The following is an 18656-nucleotide window of genomic DNA, read 5'->3' as shown; positions in this document are numbered from 1 at the left end:
AATATCAAGCAGACAAGTGATGAGAATAAAGAAAAATAGCAATTTGGGGATAGTTAGTTCCTCCAATGCAAAATTCTGCGAACTAACCTTAGAAGAATTGTATTGCAGATAGTAAGGAGAATTACTAATGAGATCTTGGGAGTGAAAGGCTTAAACAAAACAGTTCAACAGAAACACCAGTTCAAAGTACTCTGAAAAAAGTACCCACACTCCATGTAAAAGAATAGACATTTTATTTACAATTTGAACTCTAATATACATATTCATTAGCATTCATCTTCTTTTGATAATATACCAGGTTACAAAGAAAACAAGAAGGCAAAATAAAATCAGATAGAGCATGACTCTGTGGTGACCTTTTTTTGTCAGTGCTGTTAACCTGTTCATGGTTGATGATAAGAGTGAGCCTCCAGAGTCAAAATCTGTATCCTTAAAAGCAAAACCAAGAAATGGGAAATCTTTTAAAATCTTTTTTTAACATTTCTAAAACATCAGGACTACTCATAGCTGTATTTTATCTAAGAATTAGACTGCCCTTTCTATAATTTATAAGCACAGAGTTCTCCTTATCAGGTGGTAAGTGGTAGTTAACCAGTCATAAGAGAGAATATGGTCAGCAAAGCCCATAGTCTCTCTCATGACCACCTAAAATCCAAGGGGTAAATAGATTGCCCAGCCAGTTTGAAAATTTCTTTTACCTGTCATGCTAAAAATAAGGGAGAACACTTAAGTATAGTAACCTATGAAGGATGTTTAAGGATCACAGGAAAAGTTTGTAAACCAAGGACCTTTGTATACTGATTAACAAGCTTTTCTGCCAAACACAGATTACCAGTAAAAAGCTGCATGTGAAAGCTGTAGTCATAATTAAACACAAATACTGTTAACACCAGCTTATAAGTTGCACCATTATTCTCATAATATTTGCAAAAAAAAAGGATTGTGGCCTATCTGCAAGTGCAGCTTATACCTCAGTGTTTACGGTAATCAAAAAAGGCAAAAGGACTACAAAACTAACCATTTCTTTCAGCATTTTATTCTGATATTTCACTTCATTTCCAATGTCTATTGTAAGCTACAAGAAAAAAAAAATAACATCAAAGATAAGATGGGGACCAGTTGTACTACCTCCCTTACAAAACTCAAGATTACCATGATGCAGAAGTTAAATTAACTCCTCAAAACCCTAACATCAGTATGCATAATCTTAAAACCATTCCCTATACATATCCTAAGGTGCTAACAGGGAGAATTTGTTAAATAATCAAAAGCTTCTTAAATTGATGATCATTTCCTTTATTCTCATGGCCTTCATATTTGATGTAGGGGTGAAGTTGTAAGGAGAAATTAGATGGGTTGAAGGGTTAAACTAATAGCATGGAAGTAAAAAGTTAAGGATAAATAACTGGATACATGAATAATTAAATAAATGAATGAATATTACTTTTCTCAATATTGCAACCAAAAGAATTAAAAACTCTTTTCATCGGGGTTCCAAATTTAATCTTTTTAACAAGAAATATAAATAGTTATTAAGCTAGACCTTACAATACAGTCATTACTTCTCCAATGTACCAATCGCATTGATATAAAGAGATAATCACACAGTACCGATTTCAGTGCTTGAACTTTGCTTGAGAGATGATCGACCATTTTATCGTTCTCTTCTTCCAGCATTTCATGATCAGTTCTCTGCGCCATATTTCCGTGATAATCTGAAGGAACTACATGAAACCAAAAAACAGATCAAAAAATGAAAAATAACTTTTCAGTTAGCCAGAAAGTGAACATCAACATATAATTGAGACATATTGTTATAAAGAAATAATTATTTTACCATGGGCTCGTCTCATAGCGGTAAAAACGGCAGATTAGAGATTGTAAAAGACGAAATTTCTCTTTACACTGATTAACAGACGTGTCGCTTATTTACGGAAAATCATAGTTTTATGTGATGAACCGCTGGCTTACTTAGGCACCAAAACGAGGCTTTCAGTGTTGCGATTCACTCACGATAATTTTCGCGGGTATTGTGATCATTATTTGATTAATTACTTAAAGTTAAGTTTCGAATATACTTGTAAATAATGGCAGCAATAAGGATATCGCTTCGATCGATCTTCCCACCAGGTGAGTAATCAGCATCTCTCCAAATTATCGATTGAGAAATTCGAATTTAGAACCTGGTAGTTTTTACTCTGGTACCTTCACTGTTGATGATGAGGGCATCTGGTCGTGTGACCCTTCTGTAGGATATACGTAATTTATTACTGTGTTGTTTTCTTTTCACAAAATCTTATTTTTGAGAAACCAAGCTCTTGGGGGTGTGAGGGGGGTGTTAGCGGAGGCACGTAAACAAATGTCACTTGCCCCGAGTGGTTGCATGCCATAAGCATTCTTTATGGGTACTCCCCTTATAGGCCTTAAATAAAACAAAAATAAGTTGTGATCTAAGCTCTAATTAGCTGTGTTCCTATTGGTGCACAACTTAGTTTACTACACTTTTCAAACAACTCTGCAAGTGGAACGTGAAAGTTATACCATAGATCCCATAAATAGCCTTGCTCTTCAATCATGTGCCCCTCCTATTGCCCAAATTTGGAAATATTTCCATATACATGTAACCCCCGTACTATTGTAATCTGACCCTAGTGACCACGCAGAGGGGCTGGGGGGAGACTTAAGCCCCATAATTTTTTTAAAAATGCTAAGCATTCCCTTATCCCCTTGCCTTGTTAGCTGAAGCTTAGGATTTTTACTGTGCGAGCCCTGGATTCCTTAAGGCAATCTCTTGTTTTTCATCATTGTTTTCTTTATCCAAGAACTGTGTGTACAACAAAGTATGAAATCTTAACCAAACATTTTGAATACGCATTCTCCCTCCCCCCCCCCCCTAAGGTGCATATGAAGTATTGTTGGTGGTTTATTACTCTTGTGCAGCCAAACATATTCATATCATGATTGTTTCAATTTGTCTGTGCTCTTGTTAAAACCCTAGGCTTCACCAAGTACATTAATACATGGTTTATGTTGTTGTTTATATATCAATACTGTATTGCAAGAAACTATTATATCTGGCTATGGTTTGGAGTGTCCCTTGTCTTATCATGAACATCAGATAAGCGCCCTGTAGCTTGATTAAAGGACTGAGGAAAACACAAAAATCATACCTTGTCTAATGAAAAATTGCCTTATGGGTCACCACAGGACTTCTATGTACCTTCTTGTCTTTTGACACCATTGTGATAAAGAAGTGTATAATAAAATGAGTGTGTTTTTGCCACCCAATTTCTAGGTATCAAAACATTTCACAGCTCAGGCTGCCCAAGACTACAAATTTCTGTCCAATATTCAAGTGCAGCACAGCTTGCTCTTCGTGGAATCTTAGACTCGCAGCTCAGTGACATCCACCAAGCAGGCACATGGAAAGACGAAAGGGTCATAACAACCAAACAAGCCCCAGAAATTGCAGTACATGGACAAACTGAAAAGCTGCTCAACTTTTGTGCAAATAACTATCTGGGACTGTCAGTGAGTTATACCTAAGATTTGCACAGATTGTTGATGAAAAAAACAGGGTTCTGGGTGTCTCTGGGAATTAATTGTTGAACTGTCCATATGAACTTGGTGACGTATAAAGTTCTGGGGTTAAAAAGCTTTGTTTTTGCAAGTCCAACTTGATTCTGTTACAGTAACAAAACTTTTTATACCCTGGGATGCCTTCCCCTCTTACTTTTAGTGTTCAGGATGATCCAATGTTACTGTCACCAAAATAGGTAGTCTCCAATCTGTTGGATATAATGCAATGCTCCCCTTAAGTCCAAACATTGATTTTGATGGAAAAAGTAGGAGGGACTTTTTCAGTACTCCTATCAGTTCACAAATATCCAGGATAAACTTATTTTTTTTGTGTTAGTGAAATAAAGGGATGAACCCTGGTAAGAGAAAAATTGACTAGATTTTATAGAGAGGAACATTGTTTTGTACTGTCTATGCGTAAATTTCTTGTGGCTACAGAATCTTGCACAATTTAATTCTTCATTTATATCTCCTTTTTCTAGTCTCATCCAGAAGTTATACAAGCAGCTAAAGATGCCTTAGACAAGTATGGCAATGGACTCAGTTCAGTCAGGTTTATATGTGGTACACAGGTGAACAAATGGTTAACATATGGATGCAGTATTTATAATGGTAATAAGACCAAGTGGAGTCCAGTTTGGTCTGTAATCATACAAGTGATTTACAAGATCAGATGACTGCATTGCAGGAGTCCAATTTTTTTTGGATAAATATAATTACAGACAGAATTGGATGACACAAAGTCCTGTTACTAATTAATCAAACTATGACAAATTTTGAGAAAAAAACTAGACGTTGGTTAAACTTTTTCATAAAATTAAAAAAAAAAACAGTTAACGGGAGGAAATGAGAGAAAACAGCTTGTGCACATGACATGTTCTGTCCACTTACATAGGCATGATGTGTTAACTGTCTCTTTAACTGTCCTGTTACACTGTTCAATTACAAGAGAGACATGTACACTGTCCTGTTAGTGCTCAAATCAGGCTGGTGATAACCAATCACATTCAAGAATTTTGTTATATTTTTGATAAGTAATTTAATTGTTATGTCAGTTTGATAAAGTAACTTGAAGCGAGAAGTCTTAATAGTGATATGTTTTAAATATGGAAACAATTGAACTTCAAATTGACTGAATTGTAAGTGACAGAGTCAAAAGCCACACTGAAAGATTGAAATGTTGTGATCACAAAAATCCCTCAGCATATTAATCTACAGTGGATGTTTTGAAATTCAACAAGAACAGAATGGCTGGGTCTGCTGTAACATTGAGGCTCCATAGAAAAAATCTCAAACTCTTCAGGTTATTTCACAGGGTGTTAATATGGTGAGGTCTGTTGTTAAAATATAGAGAGAAACCTATAATTTGATTTCAACCCAAGGGAGACGGGGTCAAGGGGGTGAGAGGGTGTGGAAGGGTCAGGGATGAGAGGGTCACAAGAGGTGAGAGGGAATGGTACAAGAAAGAGTATGAAAGTGGAAGGAGAAGGAAAATGCATGAAAGCAAAAATTTATTGATCTTCAGTGTATCACTGGAAATTAAAGACTTAAGACAGGAGTCAAAGGTGTAGGAAATGGAATATGAGGGTGCAGGAAGTCTGAGACTTTCACCATATCTGTACCCCTCTCACTCAAGGTTTTGACTGCTTATAAATCCCCATTAGTGTTTTCAATTGGTTGTGAGCTTTTTTTAAAACTGTTATGATGGATTTGACCCTCATTGCATTATTAAATTTAATAATTCTTATGTAAAGACCAACTTTGGTTTTGGGGACACAGGATCTTCACAAAGAACTGGAGGAAAAGATATCAAGATTCCATGAACGGGAAGATACAATTCTATATGCTTGTTGTTTTGATGCAAATGCTGGCTTGTTTGAGGCTCTTATGACTCCAGATGATGCAATATTAAGTGATGAGTTGAATCATGCATCTATCATTGATGGAATACGACTATCCAAGGCCAAGAAATTCAGATACAAAAATAAAGACATGAAAGGTGGGATTTGGTGTTATTTGTCTGATTGTGGAATTGGTGGGAAAATATGTGTTTATTTGTGGTTTTGTTTTTTATAAGGTATTCCTAGTTGTATTAATTCAGTTATTATTTAGATTATTTATAAATTTTGCTTGTAAAAGTTTTCGTAAATTTTATTAACTGCAAGAAAATACAATTCCATACATTTACTTTTGTTGTTCTTCTTCTTATATTTCTATATTTTATAATTTCTTATCCTAGCAGGTACTTAAATTTCATGTCTATCAGGTATTTGTATTTATTAATTAATTCCTGTAACACTATTACTCATATAGTACTAATGATTTGTAAATTCCTTGTCAGACCTTGAAGAAAAGCTGAATGAGGCAGAGGGAGCACGTATGAAGTTAATAGTTACTGATGGTGTTTTCAGTATGGATGGAAAAGTTGCACCTCTTAAGTATGTATGGTCAATGAATATAAATTTACTTTGATTGGATGATTAATTTTGACTCCTCTACAGAGATGTCTTTGAAGCTAAATTTGAAATAACTGCAACCAAATGTGAGCTATTCTTCATGACCAAATATTGTTAGAACTAGTTACATGAAATCTCTTCAATCTGTTTTTTATATACTTATATATTATTTTTGGACCTCTTGCAGTAATTTTTCTTGTTGAAACAAAACATTCATACTCCAAGTTCCACAAAAATTGAAAATTCAATTTACACTGGGCCATCTTCAAAATTTAATCCACAGGCATCATTCAATGTTCACGTACAAAAATTACATGGGTTTTCTTTTAATAGTGAACTGTGTGACTTAGCAGAAAAGTATGGTGCACTTACATTCATTGATGAGTGTCATGCTACAGGATTCCTTGGAGACACAGGGAGGTAAAAGTGTTACTTTCAATGTTATTATTAATTTGGAAAAAAATTGGGTTTTTCAGCAATTTTTTAACCCTTTAACTCCTAAGAGTGACTAGTATCTAATTTCTCCTTACAATATCTCCCCTGAATCACACATTAGGGTCATGAGAATGATGGAAATGATCAACAACTACAGAAGCTCTGGATTGTTAAGCTAATTCTCCTTGTGAGCAGCTCAGGAAATGTATAGAGAACAGTATAGAGAATTTGCATACTGATGTTAGGGTGTAAAGGGTTAAATTGTAGCTCACCTGTAGGGATCATTTCTTCTCTTGAGAACTGCTTATGTTGTCTTCAGATTGATTTACTACTCTTTGCTTTTGCCTTTTCTGAATATTTGTCCTGATTCATCCATAGATAATAAGTTCTAGTTCACTTCTCATTGTAATTTTTATGTTGCTGGATCTTAATTTTCTAGGGGAACAGAGGAATATCTAAACTGTATGGGACGTGTGGATATCATTAACTCAACTCTTGGGAAAGCTTTGGGTGGAGGAGCAGGTGTGTATTTTGAGTTTTCATTCTCAGTTGAATGTAGTACCTGGCTGCCTACTTTGGGATTAAAGACTGCTTAATTTGTTTTCCCCCAAATGCCCTATTTTGCATTTCTTCTTCATTTGTTGCTTGTGCCTTTTAAGCTTTGGAGATGGTTTCTTCAAAGCACATTGGGAATCCTGTTGCTATATATGACTTCCATATTAAGGCAAACAGGCCAGTGATATCAGTCATGGAATTGAGTGAGAGGGATCACACAACCATGCAAGATGTTTAGAGCTGTTTTTGATTGCCTGTTGAGATTTATCCAAGATTGCATTGAGTTCTTTACTCATCTTCTCTGATTTGTCAAGGAAATTCCCACCAATTAATCAGATGAAAAATCATTCACACCATAGTCAGTTGCATTTTACCCTGCTCCAGGCCCCAGATGTTGATAGAGTGAATAACCGTATATCCATTGGATAAATCTCTATCCATGCAGTGCATACTTGTATGTTGGATAATGGTTTATCTGTTGAATAGCACAATCCACCCTTTACAGGGCGAGTGCATCATCAGGACTCAGTGCACAAGATTTGCTTACTTTTACATGTCCAGATGAAGGGTATTTAAATCAAAAATTATTATTAACATTCTATTTAATTTTAAGGTGGCTATACAACAGGACCAAAACAACTTATTGATTTGCTTCGTCAGAAGTCCCGTCCTTATCTGTTCTCCAACACTCTGCCCCCTCCAGTTGTGGGTGGGGCCAGTAAGGTGAGCTTTCACCCCCCCCTTTTTTTTCTTTTTCTGTGATTGAATTTGTTTTCCTTAAGAACTCATTAGCATGTGGTGCAGTCCCTTCCTGTCTTTTAGTGGTATAGTAGTTATCAGTGATGCCATGTTTTATGGCCGTAGGTCTCATAATATTTTTGTGTTTGTAAATTTTTGAAATTGTGTATAATTATAGTATTAAAAGTTGTGGTGTAAATTAAGTGGAAGTTTTATATTGTTGAAACACCAAGGGCTACTGTATGACAGACCAACACAATTCCTATTGACATTTTAAAGTAAATTATGATATATCACTGAGTAGTAAATAAATACTATTTCCAGGTGTTTGATCTGTTAATGAATGGATCTGACTTGATCAAAAAAGTGGCTGAAAACACTAAGTTATTCCGAAAGAAAATGACAGCAGCGGGGTTTCACATAATTGTAAGTATGCTCTTCATCAGTTGGTATGTGCTTGATTCTAGTACATTAACTTTGATTTCATTTAGATACATATTTGGCTGGAGAGATTTTGACTTCTAATCTGGGTAGTTCAGAGTAAAAATGGACTCTCTTTGTTTACAAATTTACACATTTCCAGGCCAGCTGTTTACACCCTAACATCAGTTTGCATATTCTCCATACTGTTCTCTGTACACTTCCCAAGGTGATGACAAGGATAATTTTTTTGGGTTAATAAGTTTCCAGAGTGTAATTCGTGGTTATAAGCCCCTTTATTTTCAGGAATGATCATTGTCAAAATTCTCCACAGAATCATATGCTGTTAAGCAGACAGACGGTCATTACCAGTAAATATAGACAAAATGTAGTGACCATGATGTTTTATCTACCTGTCACAGGGGGATGGTCATCCAATAACTCCTGTCATGTTGGGAGATGCACGGCTGGCTGTAGAGTTTGCTGATGAAATGTTAGGTGTGTATTTTTTGTCTCCACAGATTGCCTAACCTAATGTTCCATCTGTAGCAGGTATTAATTATTGGTAAATTAAAATATTGATAAAATGAATAACCTGGATTAAACTTACTGTTTGTTTTTTTATTTTTATAGATCGTGGTATCTATGTGATAGGTTTTACATTTCCTGTTGTTCCCAAAGGTAAGGCAGCCTGAAGTTGAATGTTGCAAAATTTTCTACCTCACTGTCCAATAGGACTGCCGTTCCTGACAAAATTAGTGTTGTAATCTCACCTGAATTAATAATCATCTATCAAATGTTTTTTATTTTTAATTTATTAAATAGTTTGCTTTAAGCTACTATTAAGTGCAAAGTTTGAACCAAATTATTAATTTTTATCATTTGAGTTAGCCTGCACAGTATATGGAAGCTGGAGTGGACCCCTACTTATTCAGTGGACTGAGAACTGAGTGGGGTGTGGATGGTGTCTAATAATTATTTCCTTTCCGTGACTTCCCTTGGCCTGAAGGACCAAAACAATTTGATCTTAGCCTGTTCTGAATCATGGTCCAGGATGGGGGCAAAATAAAAAGTTAAAACAAGTCAGGCAGAAGAAGGATTTTTTTGGGTCAAAACTCCACAGGAACTGTCACCTTCCTTGCTTGTCCTCGTGGGCTCACTTCATGTATTTAAAACAACCCAAAAAATGACTAAGGTCAGGCTGGTTTCAACTTTTATTGTTTATTAATAACATTTTTGTTCTAAATTTATATTATACCTAGGTCAAGCAAGGATTCGGGTTCAGATCTCTGCTGCACACAGCACAGAGGAGATTGATCGTTGTGTTGAAGCTTTTATTGAAGTTGGAAAAAAGAAAGGTGTAATTTAATTGAGCAGTATGCAATGTGTGACAAGATTCTCATCAATTTGCATGTCATTAGACTGACAAACAATGAATCAAATTTAATGTGTGAGGTTAACTTTTAAAAGTTATCAATTGGAACACTTTCTTTTGAGATTTGGCAGGTATTGAGTCTTAATTTTCTCCCATTACCAACAATAAAATATTTAATATCAATTTGCAGCAAAACTGAATAAATGACAACCTGAACTTTTACATTATATGCATAGCGCACAAGTTAGGGGAGAACTTTAATCATTAAGCTAACTATCCTTGTCAGCACCTTAGGAAATGTATAGAGAACAGTATAGAGAATATAATGTTCTTAGTGTATTTTGATGTTTTCTGCAATCTATTACTATACAGACGTACAGCAACACGATAAAACAGTAAAATGTTGTTGATGGTGACATCATCTATGTATCTGTCCTCCATCATAAGTGAGAATCATGTGTCTGATTAAGATTATCATATAACAATTTAGAATCAATTCTTGTAAGCAAAGAAATTATGATGAATAATTCCACTAAGAGGTTTTAGTTGGTAGTGGCAATATTGGGCTATTTCACGGTCATATCTTACAAATTCTCTAGCTACTGGAGGACTTCATATTTATTTTGTGGCATTATACTTTTGTAATAACAAATTATTATACCAGGAGGGAGGGAAGTGAATCAATTCTTGTAAGCAAAGAAATTATGATGGATAATTCCACTAGGTGGTTTTAGTCCATAGTGGCAATATTGAGCTGTTTCATGGTCATATCTTACAAATTCTATAGCTACTGGAGGATTAGATGTTTATTTTGTGGCATTGTACTTTTATAATAACAAATTATCACACTATGAGGGAGGGCAGTGAAATTTTGGAGAGATTTGTTATCTCAAAGTTTACTTTTGTCAACTTGAGGATAAAGGTCATGTAAACTGATTGATTTGAGGAAGACCCAATTTACACATGCATCTCGGAAAACTGAGCCATTATGAATTATCTTGTTTAACATCTAATCTATGTGGACATTGAATTTGATGTTCAGTGCAAAGAAGGTTTAAGTGCTATTTTTGTAGTCAATCTGGAAGTCTCAGAGCTTTATACTGCAACTTGCACAAAGATCTTGCATTACGTAGTAACTTAATTTTCTTTTGTTCACCTGTTATTTTTTTTTGAGGAAGAAGGGAATTTATCCATTGGATAGCGTTATCCAACAACTGGAGCTAGGTGTTTATGGAGTAAATATACTGCCTATTTAATACCATCACTGTCGTTCTGCCTCACAGCACAAAGTGCATTGAAAAAATTTGTGGAATTTATCGAAGAAAATGGAGGTGGTCACAATAATAAAAAAAAACTTGGGACTATTCCATTGTTTTAAGTAACTTTGTTAGCTTGTGTTTATCATTTCAGTTATTCACACTCCCATAGGTGCAAAGAAGCATCTTGAGAAATACATTTTCCACAAAAAGATAAGAAAATGATAATCAAAGCTAGAGTTGAAGTGTTAAATCAACCACTCTAAATCTAAAGTAAAAAAAGTTCATTTATAATCTATAATTCTGAAAAAAACTCTAATTTTTGTGCACAATAAAATTTCCTGTTAGTACATTAAATTCTAAAGATTGACTTTTAAAGGAGTGCGTGATGTTTGTCACAAAAAGAAACTTTGAGATCTTGGGAACATAAGGATTAACAGAACTTTGCACTGTTAATCTGAAAATTTAACTTAGTTTTGTATTTGAGGGAATCACAATAAATTAGGATTAAAATATTTCCCTTTGTAAATCTTAAGAATAATCAGCTAACAAAGCTGTTGCCTGGTGAGAATGCATGTAAAATGTTAACCCTTAAATGCCCAGAAGTAGTGATTAACATGTAACTTCTCCCTATACAATATCTATACATTATCCAGTACACAGCTATGTGATGAAAATACTAAGTTACGGGATAGAAGCAGTTATCTTGATCTAACACCTAATTCTTGTAACTAAGTCACAAGGAAATGTGTTGCAGCTAAATGGGAGAATTCTAAATCAGATCTTGAGAGTTAAAAGGTTAAACAGAGAAAAACAGCCATATCTATGACTTCTGTATCAGTGACATGACTTCTGGCTCAAGCAAGGATAAGTTTACCTCTAACACCAGTTAAAAAGCGCACCTCCTGTGCAGGCCACTAAAAAGATTTTTACTATATGGACAATAATTTATAACTTTGTATCAAAGGTAGAATGTGCATCAAACACTTACAAATTATTCTTGTCTCAAGTTTTTCCTTATTTTTCTTTATTTCTGCCAAGACACTCGTAAACATGGAATCTTCTGTTGTTCTGTAAATTAAGCTAGATATACCTACAATCAAATATTTTTTTTCATATAATCTTATTCTTGCTGCTGTTTCCTATCTGTACAGTTTACAGTTACAATCTGTCAACATTTTCTTGCTAGTTGTACAATATTACAAGACTACGTCATTTAGACTTGAGCAACAATCAATATGGTCCTATGTCTCATCCATCTGGAAAAAAGGAAAAGTAAAAACAGGTCAAGGAGATTGAAAAACAAGAAAAAGAGAAAAATAGTAACATTCCAAAACTGCAGGTAGAATAAGCTAAGGTACATATCATTGTTTTATTGACTTACAATTAGACTAATAAAAAAGTAAATAATTAGAACCACATCCATTGAAGTTCATGCCCTGATCAAGGTTTACATTCCAGAATGTTACCCTTTTCAAGATGTCAAATGAGCTGCCATGGAGACTGCATAAATTCTGGTGACTTAATATCTCATGAATCTCCAAAAACCTATGTCAACTTTACTGCTTACTCCAAAGGCAAGCAGGAAAATAAGCAAACAAAATAGGAATTGTATGACAGACAGTAAAAATAATTACTAATAAAAGAGATCTTGTGAGTGAAAGGGTTAATGTTTGATTCAGTGGTGATGATGCAAGGAGAATTTAGTGGCTGCTCACTGTTAACCGTTTAAACCCTAAGAGTGACCAGTATCTAATTTCTCCTTACAGTAATACTGCTGAACCATTCATTAAAAACATGATAGTGAAGGAAATGATCACCAAGCTAAAAAACTTTGATTGTTCAACAAATTCTACTTCTCAGTACCAAAGAAAATGTATTGAGAAGGGTATGGAGAATGTGGATACTGATCATGGGGTGTAAAAGTTTGATTAAGGACTAAATGGTTAAAAGCTCAATAGACCACCTGAGTATCAGCTGCACAAGCATCTGTTGAACTTGATCCTTCCTTTGCTGAGTCTAATGAACCATCATTGTCATCTTCTAGATCTTTTAACTCTTGCTCTATAAGTTTCCTTGCAAGTTTAACTTTAGAATATTCGTTGTAGTGTACCCTTCTCTTGTCTTTAAATGCTTTTTTATGTTCTAGAGATAAGGGAAACAAACAAATTATTACTTATCATGTACCTCTTACAAACCAAGTTTGAGGTCTACACTTAAAGTTACAGCCCAAATATTTGCCCTTACAATTTATAGCCTGCACACAGAAGCCTGAGACTGTATTCAACTTAAGGCCTCAGAGCCCAGGTGATAAATCATATGGGAAAAAACAAGAGGCCATAAGTCACAATTCCAAGCAAAAATATGAGGTTAGCAAATACGTAGGACAAGTCTACTAAATGACTGAAAGACTTAAGAAATGATTTATAGTCCCATGCAGCAGCCTTAAATACCTGATACATGCTCAAAACAAAGTGGGGTAGTTTGAAATCATAAATCAGTCTTCAGCAAACTCACACACAAATTGTAAAGAAAATGAAAGATTTAAAATTCCATTCACTTACTGAGGATGAAACAGGAAACTTAGCCAACAAAACCGGAGTCAGATTTTAGCATGCTGTCAGTGCAGTAGAACACAACATGCTAAATTAACTGCTCACAGGGCATATTTATAGTAACTGAGAGATATGACAATCAAACTGAGTATGTTTCTCACCTTTCTGACTTTCTGATAAATCCTCGTCAATATCATCATCATCATCATCATCATCATCGTCTGCATTTTCATCCCAGGAGCCTCTCTTTGGAGCATCTTTGATCCTGGTCAATGAAGTATATGTTACAACACTGTCAAACACTAAACACTCTTCCACATTTACAGTCTCAACTAAAAACAGACTTTCTTGGAACAACAGCCTAATTTTTACTACTCACCAGGGCGGATGATAATGTAGCACTGATATGAGGTATTATCCATAATCATGCCCTACTGAAATTTACAACACTTGGCCTGACTGATAATAAGCATTTTACAATTTTTAGAAGGAGATTTTGTAGGTGCCCCCATTTTGGAAAGAAGGCCAGACCACAACAATGGGAGCTACCTTCTCTACTCTTTGCAAGAAGTGTGTTGGTTCTTTATGTCCCTTGCTAACCAGCACAGAGAAGATGCAGGAGACAGGGCCTGTGGTTTATCATCCTTATCTAAGAAGACTACGATTTCCGAGCATTTGCGGATGTCATAGCAAAGACAACCGGTTCTTCTCAGTTATTTCAAGACCCTGAATGTTGCGGTCAAGGGTTTGAACTGTCAACCTCCCACACACAGTCCAACACTCTACAACCTGAGCTACCCAATCTGTGGTTAGCTCAGGCAGTTCATTCCAAGCTCAATTTCTCATGCAAATGTTTATCCCAATTTATCTTAAGACCATAAACAACAAATTAAAGAAAAAAAAATTGCAGCTTGCTATATGACTGCTGATTATAGGGTGCAAGATTATCACCACAACACATTTTGTCATCAAGATTTTTTGTCTATCAGCAATGGCAATCAAGACTGTAACATTTTGGAGTGCTAGTCACATTGCAGAAAATTCAGTTAATTTTCTCCCTAAGAGTCCTTTTCAGGACTATGCAATCACACACACATGAGAGGATAATCACACTACAGCACCATCTGTTAACCATGGGTCAAAACTCTTAACCCTTTCAGGGTTCTCAATGGAAGGTGGCACCTGGTGATTGATCGCTGCTTACTTTGGGATTTATAGCCGCTTACTTTGGGATTTATAGCTGCTTACTTTGTGTTTAAGTCACTTTTCTTTTCTTTGTTTTGTTCTGCAAGTTTGCTTGAGTTGTTTCCAAATTTCTCTTCCGTTTCTTGCATGACTGTGATCTAAACAAAACCGGGAAACTTGCCTATGTTTCTGGATTCGATCGATGAACACCATTTTACTTGAGTCCAGGCATTCACGGTGAAACATGGTAAAGAGGCCTCCTACTTTATCAGTGATCACCTCCTACTTAAAAATCTTTTGAGAACCCTGTCTTTGAGTTGCAAGATCCAATTTGAATTTCTCCCTACTGACTGCCAAACAGTTCCTTGTAAATCAGACAGGGGACTTAAGAGTTATAACAGCATAATGCCCTCTTACTGATACAATAAGTTTTTTTACTCTCCCTACTTGTTGGCAAGATAACATATTGGAATTGCAAGGGGAAGTTACAAGTTCATCACTTCTGGGGGTTAAAACCCTTAACTGCATCACTTACCTGTCATGTAAGTTTTCTGGATCTAACTTTTGTGGATCAGCTTCATCGTCAGAAAAGGGATCTGCTGTCCCTTCACCTTCATCATCACCTGGATCTTTCCATTTACTGTATGGCGTCGGAGGTTCATTGATCTTCATATGGCCATAGTCTTTATCTGGGGGATGATGTGTCATCAAAATATTCATTTCATCCCAATGAATACCTGAGCTGAAATTAAGAGCATTTGAAATTGTTCAAAATTAATTCTCTATATTTTAACTGCTGTAATTCTACTGAGACAGACTGGCTATGTGCTATGTGCCATGTGCCCTCTATGCTATGAAACCTGTTTGAGAGGTTTTATCACAAAAACACAACCCACCCCCTCCTTCCCTCTTCTCCCCCCTCCTTCCCTCTTCTCCCCCTTCTTCCCTCTTCTCCTCCCCTCCCCCTTCCCCCTTCTTCCCCCCGCCCCATACACAATCCCATAGAAAAAACTTTGGTGAGGGTAGACACATGTAAGGATGAACAGGTTGACAAAAGCCAATCCAGAAAAAGCCATTTGGCCCTGCTTTGTTGCCAACACTAAAAGAAAACCAAAATTAGAAAATGAAATTTGAGTTTCTTGTTCTGACCAAAAAAGAAAAAGTAAAAGATTTTTATGTAAAATCTATTTTGTGGTTGTACCACATGCACCTGTCAACTGTGTCCTATTGAGGTTACAACAAAATTTTCAACACTTAGTAGTCATACGGTAAAAATACTTACTGACTGAGTTTGGTCAAGGAGAAGGAAAAATATTATTTAGTTCTTGTCATGACCCTCAGACCTTGTACTCCTGTTCAGTCATTAATTGCATATTATCCAAATATATACTTTCAGTTTGTTTACTACAGATTACATCAGTGTCCTTATTCACATAAATGGTAAAAAGTTTAGGGTTAGAAAGAAATAAATGGAAGAGTGAGAAATAATTCTTTATTTAAGAATCTTTACTTCCTCTCATTGATTAAATAGTTGAAATCCAAGATTTATCTTAGTTTCTGTTTCCAACATTCCCATCTAATCTAATCACTAAAACCGAAGGTAAAGATCAATCTTCAAAAAAAACCATATTTTCCAACCAAAATATATTGAAGTTGGCCCAGTCTAGACACCACAATTTTCATAAGCAGAACTTAACTTGAATTTGAACCTGCTGACCTTTAAAAACATACAAACTATGATTCAATTTTCCCTTACTCACACTTTTTCAAACAGATCTACTATTCAAAGATATCACATGAAACATGATTGACAATATTTGAACTACACAGAACATATTGTACACTTTTCCATAATGTGATCCAAGATTATGATCACTAAATTCTTGCATGAATAGGGATTAACTTTGGATAACATCCGCTCTGTATTTACTACTCATTTTCATAAATTTAATTTTGCACAGAGGAATCCATAACCCTCTTTTAAAATTCCAAATCTAAAAATTTTGCCACCCAGGATGTAGTTGTGAACATAACAGGTGTTGCTCACAGGAAAACATTGTTTTAACTATTAGCATTAATTACAGGAAGCGGCACTATTTCACGGGAACAGAATGTTATGGAACTTCTAAGAAAATTGGAAAGGATCTTCAGCACACCAGTCAAGTTGTGATGAAATTATCATGAAAACAATATTTCAAAATTCCATATTCCAAGATTAAAATTTAAATTATTATCCTTATGTGGGTAGTAAATTTTTTTTTAGTAAGAACTCAGTAGAGAAAAATTTCCCAGAACTGTTTATGGTAATTTCATATACAAAAATATTTGAAAAATAGTGAAAGATTGTAATCAAATGTTAATCAGAAAATGAAAATCTCTAACATAAATTCACTTCCATCAAAACACTTCATTGGAAAAAAGTTGTATATAAAGTCACACCTAAAACAAAACAATTGATATGTTTACATGCCTTGAAGCCACATATTAGCTTCACCATTATCAGAGAAATTAAAAATTTATTCCCTGACTAAGATAGAGGAAAAAAATTATCTCTTACGAATTTAGTATGCATTGCAGACACCACTTGAGAGTATATTTACAATTTACATATTCAAGATTTCCATGCAAATAAGAAAGAATTAAGAAGAGGCAGGCTTAAGTCAAACAATACAAACTAATTTTATAAGCTCTGTTGTATCTTAACACTGCGCCCGTGTAAAGTAGGTATTTCACCCTCAGCTGTATCTCTGTTTGATTTCTGATCCAAACCGAAAAAATAAAATTCAAAATTTACACTAAGATATCAAAAGTGCTTCATTAGAAATACCGAAAATTTCAGCTGAGATTCATTAATCTACACCTTTTCAAGGTAGATTTAACAAATCACCAAGCAATAAAAAATTAGAGTCGATGGAACACCTATACCACAAACAGGGTGATAAATTAAAATTTCAAAAACCCTTTTGAGCTTATTTCTGCACATCTGCTCCCTAAATGCATGCAGGGACTCCTGTTACAAATAATAAAAATTTGTACCTCATTTTTTTTCCACTTTCAGGTGGATGCGAGCGAAAATTACTGTCGAGATCTAAGTTTTTTTTTTCATAATCAAAGCAATGAGTAAAACCTTAGTTCACGATTATCAACCAACGTCGCAAAATGAGTACACCAGAATTCCCATGTAAGTCGAGCGAAAGAAGCGAACCACGAACTATGCTATTTCGTTCAAGGATAATCAGCAGTTTGCATCGAATTCGACAAGGTATATGCAATATTGTGAGGGAAAAAATATTTCTCAGAAGACTTACAGAAGAGCAGAAGAAAAGATGTTTTGAGTTCAATATTGTGATCGCACGCCTAAATTACAGGTTGACAGGAATATTCTTCATTGCACAGCTGTGTTCATTCCAAATTTTGTGTTCATTTCAGTCTCGAGCAAAGTGTGAACAGTACAAGTAAATCTAAACCTATCAAAACTCCATTCAAGGAGATGACTGTTACCTTACAACACCGAAAAAGAAAAAGTAGTAAAGTTAACTACAGCATTAGTATTAAATTAAATGTAAAGGTTTAGGACGCGCGTGCTGTAAGTCAGGAATTCTACTGACGCGCCATAGATCACTTGGAGACAAAAATACCTTCGGTAACAAAAATATCAACAGGTTAATTGTTATTGAAAGCGATACATACTGGTGTTTATCTTCAGACTTGTTCCTCAAAATGCCTTTTTTAGGTTGATTGGCGTCCTCCTCCATATTCAACTATTTCTCCGCTAACAAATTGTGACTCTGACCCAGACTTTTGCCAGATATGGCCCAACGTTCGGGATACGGGATAACCTGCGGGAAACCACTAAGGGGAGGGAGTGGGTAAAAATAGCGGCAGTACAATACAAGATTTCAACAACTGTAGTTAGAATTCTTTCCTACTTTTCTAAGTATAGTGTATGTTTTTCAAAGAAAAATGGAATGGGCAAAATTTTGCTTGCGTAATTGATGGGTTTAAAGCGTCAAGCAAGCGCAACTGTGAAAACGAGCGGCGAAAGCGCAACTCCGGGAGAGATATGGAAGAAAACGAGAGGGGTGTCACAGCCACACCTCCG

The 18656-nt window shown here is 35.3% G+C and overlaps 3 protein-coding genes across 3 annotated transcripts; 1 reads left to right on the top strand and 2 right to left on the bottom strand.

Moving 5' to 3' along the window:
- Nucleotides 1-216: 216 nt before the first annotated feature.
- LOC131797975 (BET1 homolog) lies at nucleotides 217-1939 on the bottom strand. Its single transcript, XM_059115639.2, has 4 exons — nucleotides 1838-1939; nucleotides 1612-1724; nucleotides 1019-1075; nucleotides 217-429 (listed from the first exon to the last, which is right to left on the bottom strand). The coding sequence occupies exons 1-4, from the start codon at nucleotides 1851-1853 to the stop codon at nucleotides 274-276; spliced, it is 342 nt and encodes a 113-aa protein (XP_058971622.1). The 5' UTR covers nucleotides 1854-1939; the 3' UTR covers nucleotides 217-273.
- Nucleotides 1940-1974: 35 nt separating this feature from the next.
- Nucleotides 1975-9586, top strand: LOC131797929 (2-amino-3-ketobutyrate coenzyme A ligase, mitochondrial-like). The gene is made up of 12 exons (XM_059115593.2): nucleotides 1975-2130; nucleotides 3296-3531; nucleotides 4062-4151; nucleotides 5359-5578; nucleotides 5921-6017; nucleotides 6369-6455; nucleotides 6910-6992; nucleotides 7639-7748; nucleotides 8088-8189; nucleotides 8606-8681; nucleotides 8817-8864; nucleotides 9446-9586. Exons 1-12 carry the CDS (start codon nucleotides 2088-2090, stop codon nucleotides 9550-9552), a joined length of 1299 nt encoding a protein of 432 aa, XP_058971576.2. The 5' UTR covers nucleotides 1975-2087; the 3' UTR covers nucleotides 9553-9586.
- On the bottom strand, nucleotides 9385-18379 carry LOC131797930 (protein phosphatase inhibitor 2-like). The gene is made up of 5 exons (XM_059115594.2): nucleotides 18245-18379; nucleotides 15090-15296; nucleotides 13531-13634; nucleotides 12781-12959; nucleotides 9385-12073 (listed from the first exon to the last, which is right to left on the bottom strand). The coding sequence occupies exons 1-5, from the start codon at nucleotides 18307-18309 to the stop codon at nucleotides 12059-12061; spliced, it is 570 nt and encodes a 189-aa protein (XP_058971577.2). The 5' UTR covers nucleotides 18310-18379; the 3' UTR covers nucleotides 9385-12058.
- Nucleotides 18380-18656: the final 277 nt, after the last annotated feature.

This window comes from Pocillopora verrucosa, chromosome 3, assembly GCF_036669915.1.
Source record: "Pocillopora verrucosa isolate sample1 chromosome 3, ASM3666991v2, whole genome shotgun sequence".
Classification (NCBI taxonomy): Eukaryota; Metazoa; Cnidaria; class Anthozoa; order Scleractinia; family Pocilloporidae; genus Pocillopora; species Pocillopora verrucosa.
The sequence above is the reverse complement of the archived record's forward strand: the minus strand, read 5'-3'. Positions and strand labels throughout refer to the sequence as shown.

What these genes read in the sequence shown, in the direction of transcription:
- LOC131797975 (XM_059115639.2), bottom strand. An exon ending in AAGTTCAAGCACTGAAATCG is followed by an intron (nt 1,076 to 1,611) that starts GTACTGTGTGAT and finishes TTTTTCTTGTAG; the next exon opens with CTTACAATAGACATTGGAAA. An exon ending in ATAAAATGCTGAAAGAAATG is followed by an intron (nt 430 to 1,018) that starts GTTAGTTTTGTA and finishes TTTGCTTTTAAG; the next exon opens with GATACAGATTTTGACTCTGG.
- LOC131797929 (XM_059115593.2), top strand. Translation starts at nt 2,088, where the DNA reads ATGGCAGCAATAAGGATATCGCTTCGATCGATCTTCCCACCAG. An exon ending in TTGTGGGTGGGGCCAGTAAG is followed by an intron (nt 7,749 to 8,087) that starts GTGAGCTTTCAC and finishes TACTATTTCCAG; the next exon opens with GTGTTTGATCTGTTAATGAA. An exon ending in ATTTCCTGTTGTTCCCAAAG is followed by an intron (nt 8,865 to 9,445) that starts GTAAGGCAGCCT and finishes TATTATACCTAG; the next exon opens with GTCAAGCAAGGATTCGGGTT.
- LOC131797930 (XM_059115594.2), bottom strand. Translation starts at nt 18,309, where the DNA reads ATGGAGGAGGACGCCAATCAACCTAAAAAAGGCATTTTGAGGAACAAG. An exon ending in AAGTCTGAAGATAAACACCA is followed by an intron (nt 15,297 to 18,244) that starts GTATGTATCGCT and finishes TCTTAATTTCAG; the next exon opens with CTCAGGTATTCATTGGGATG. An exon ending in CCAGAAAACTTACATGACAG is followed by an intron (nt 13,635 to 15,089) that starts GTAAGTGATGCA and finishes TTCATTGACCAG; the next exon opens with GATCAAAGATGCTCCAAAGA.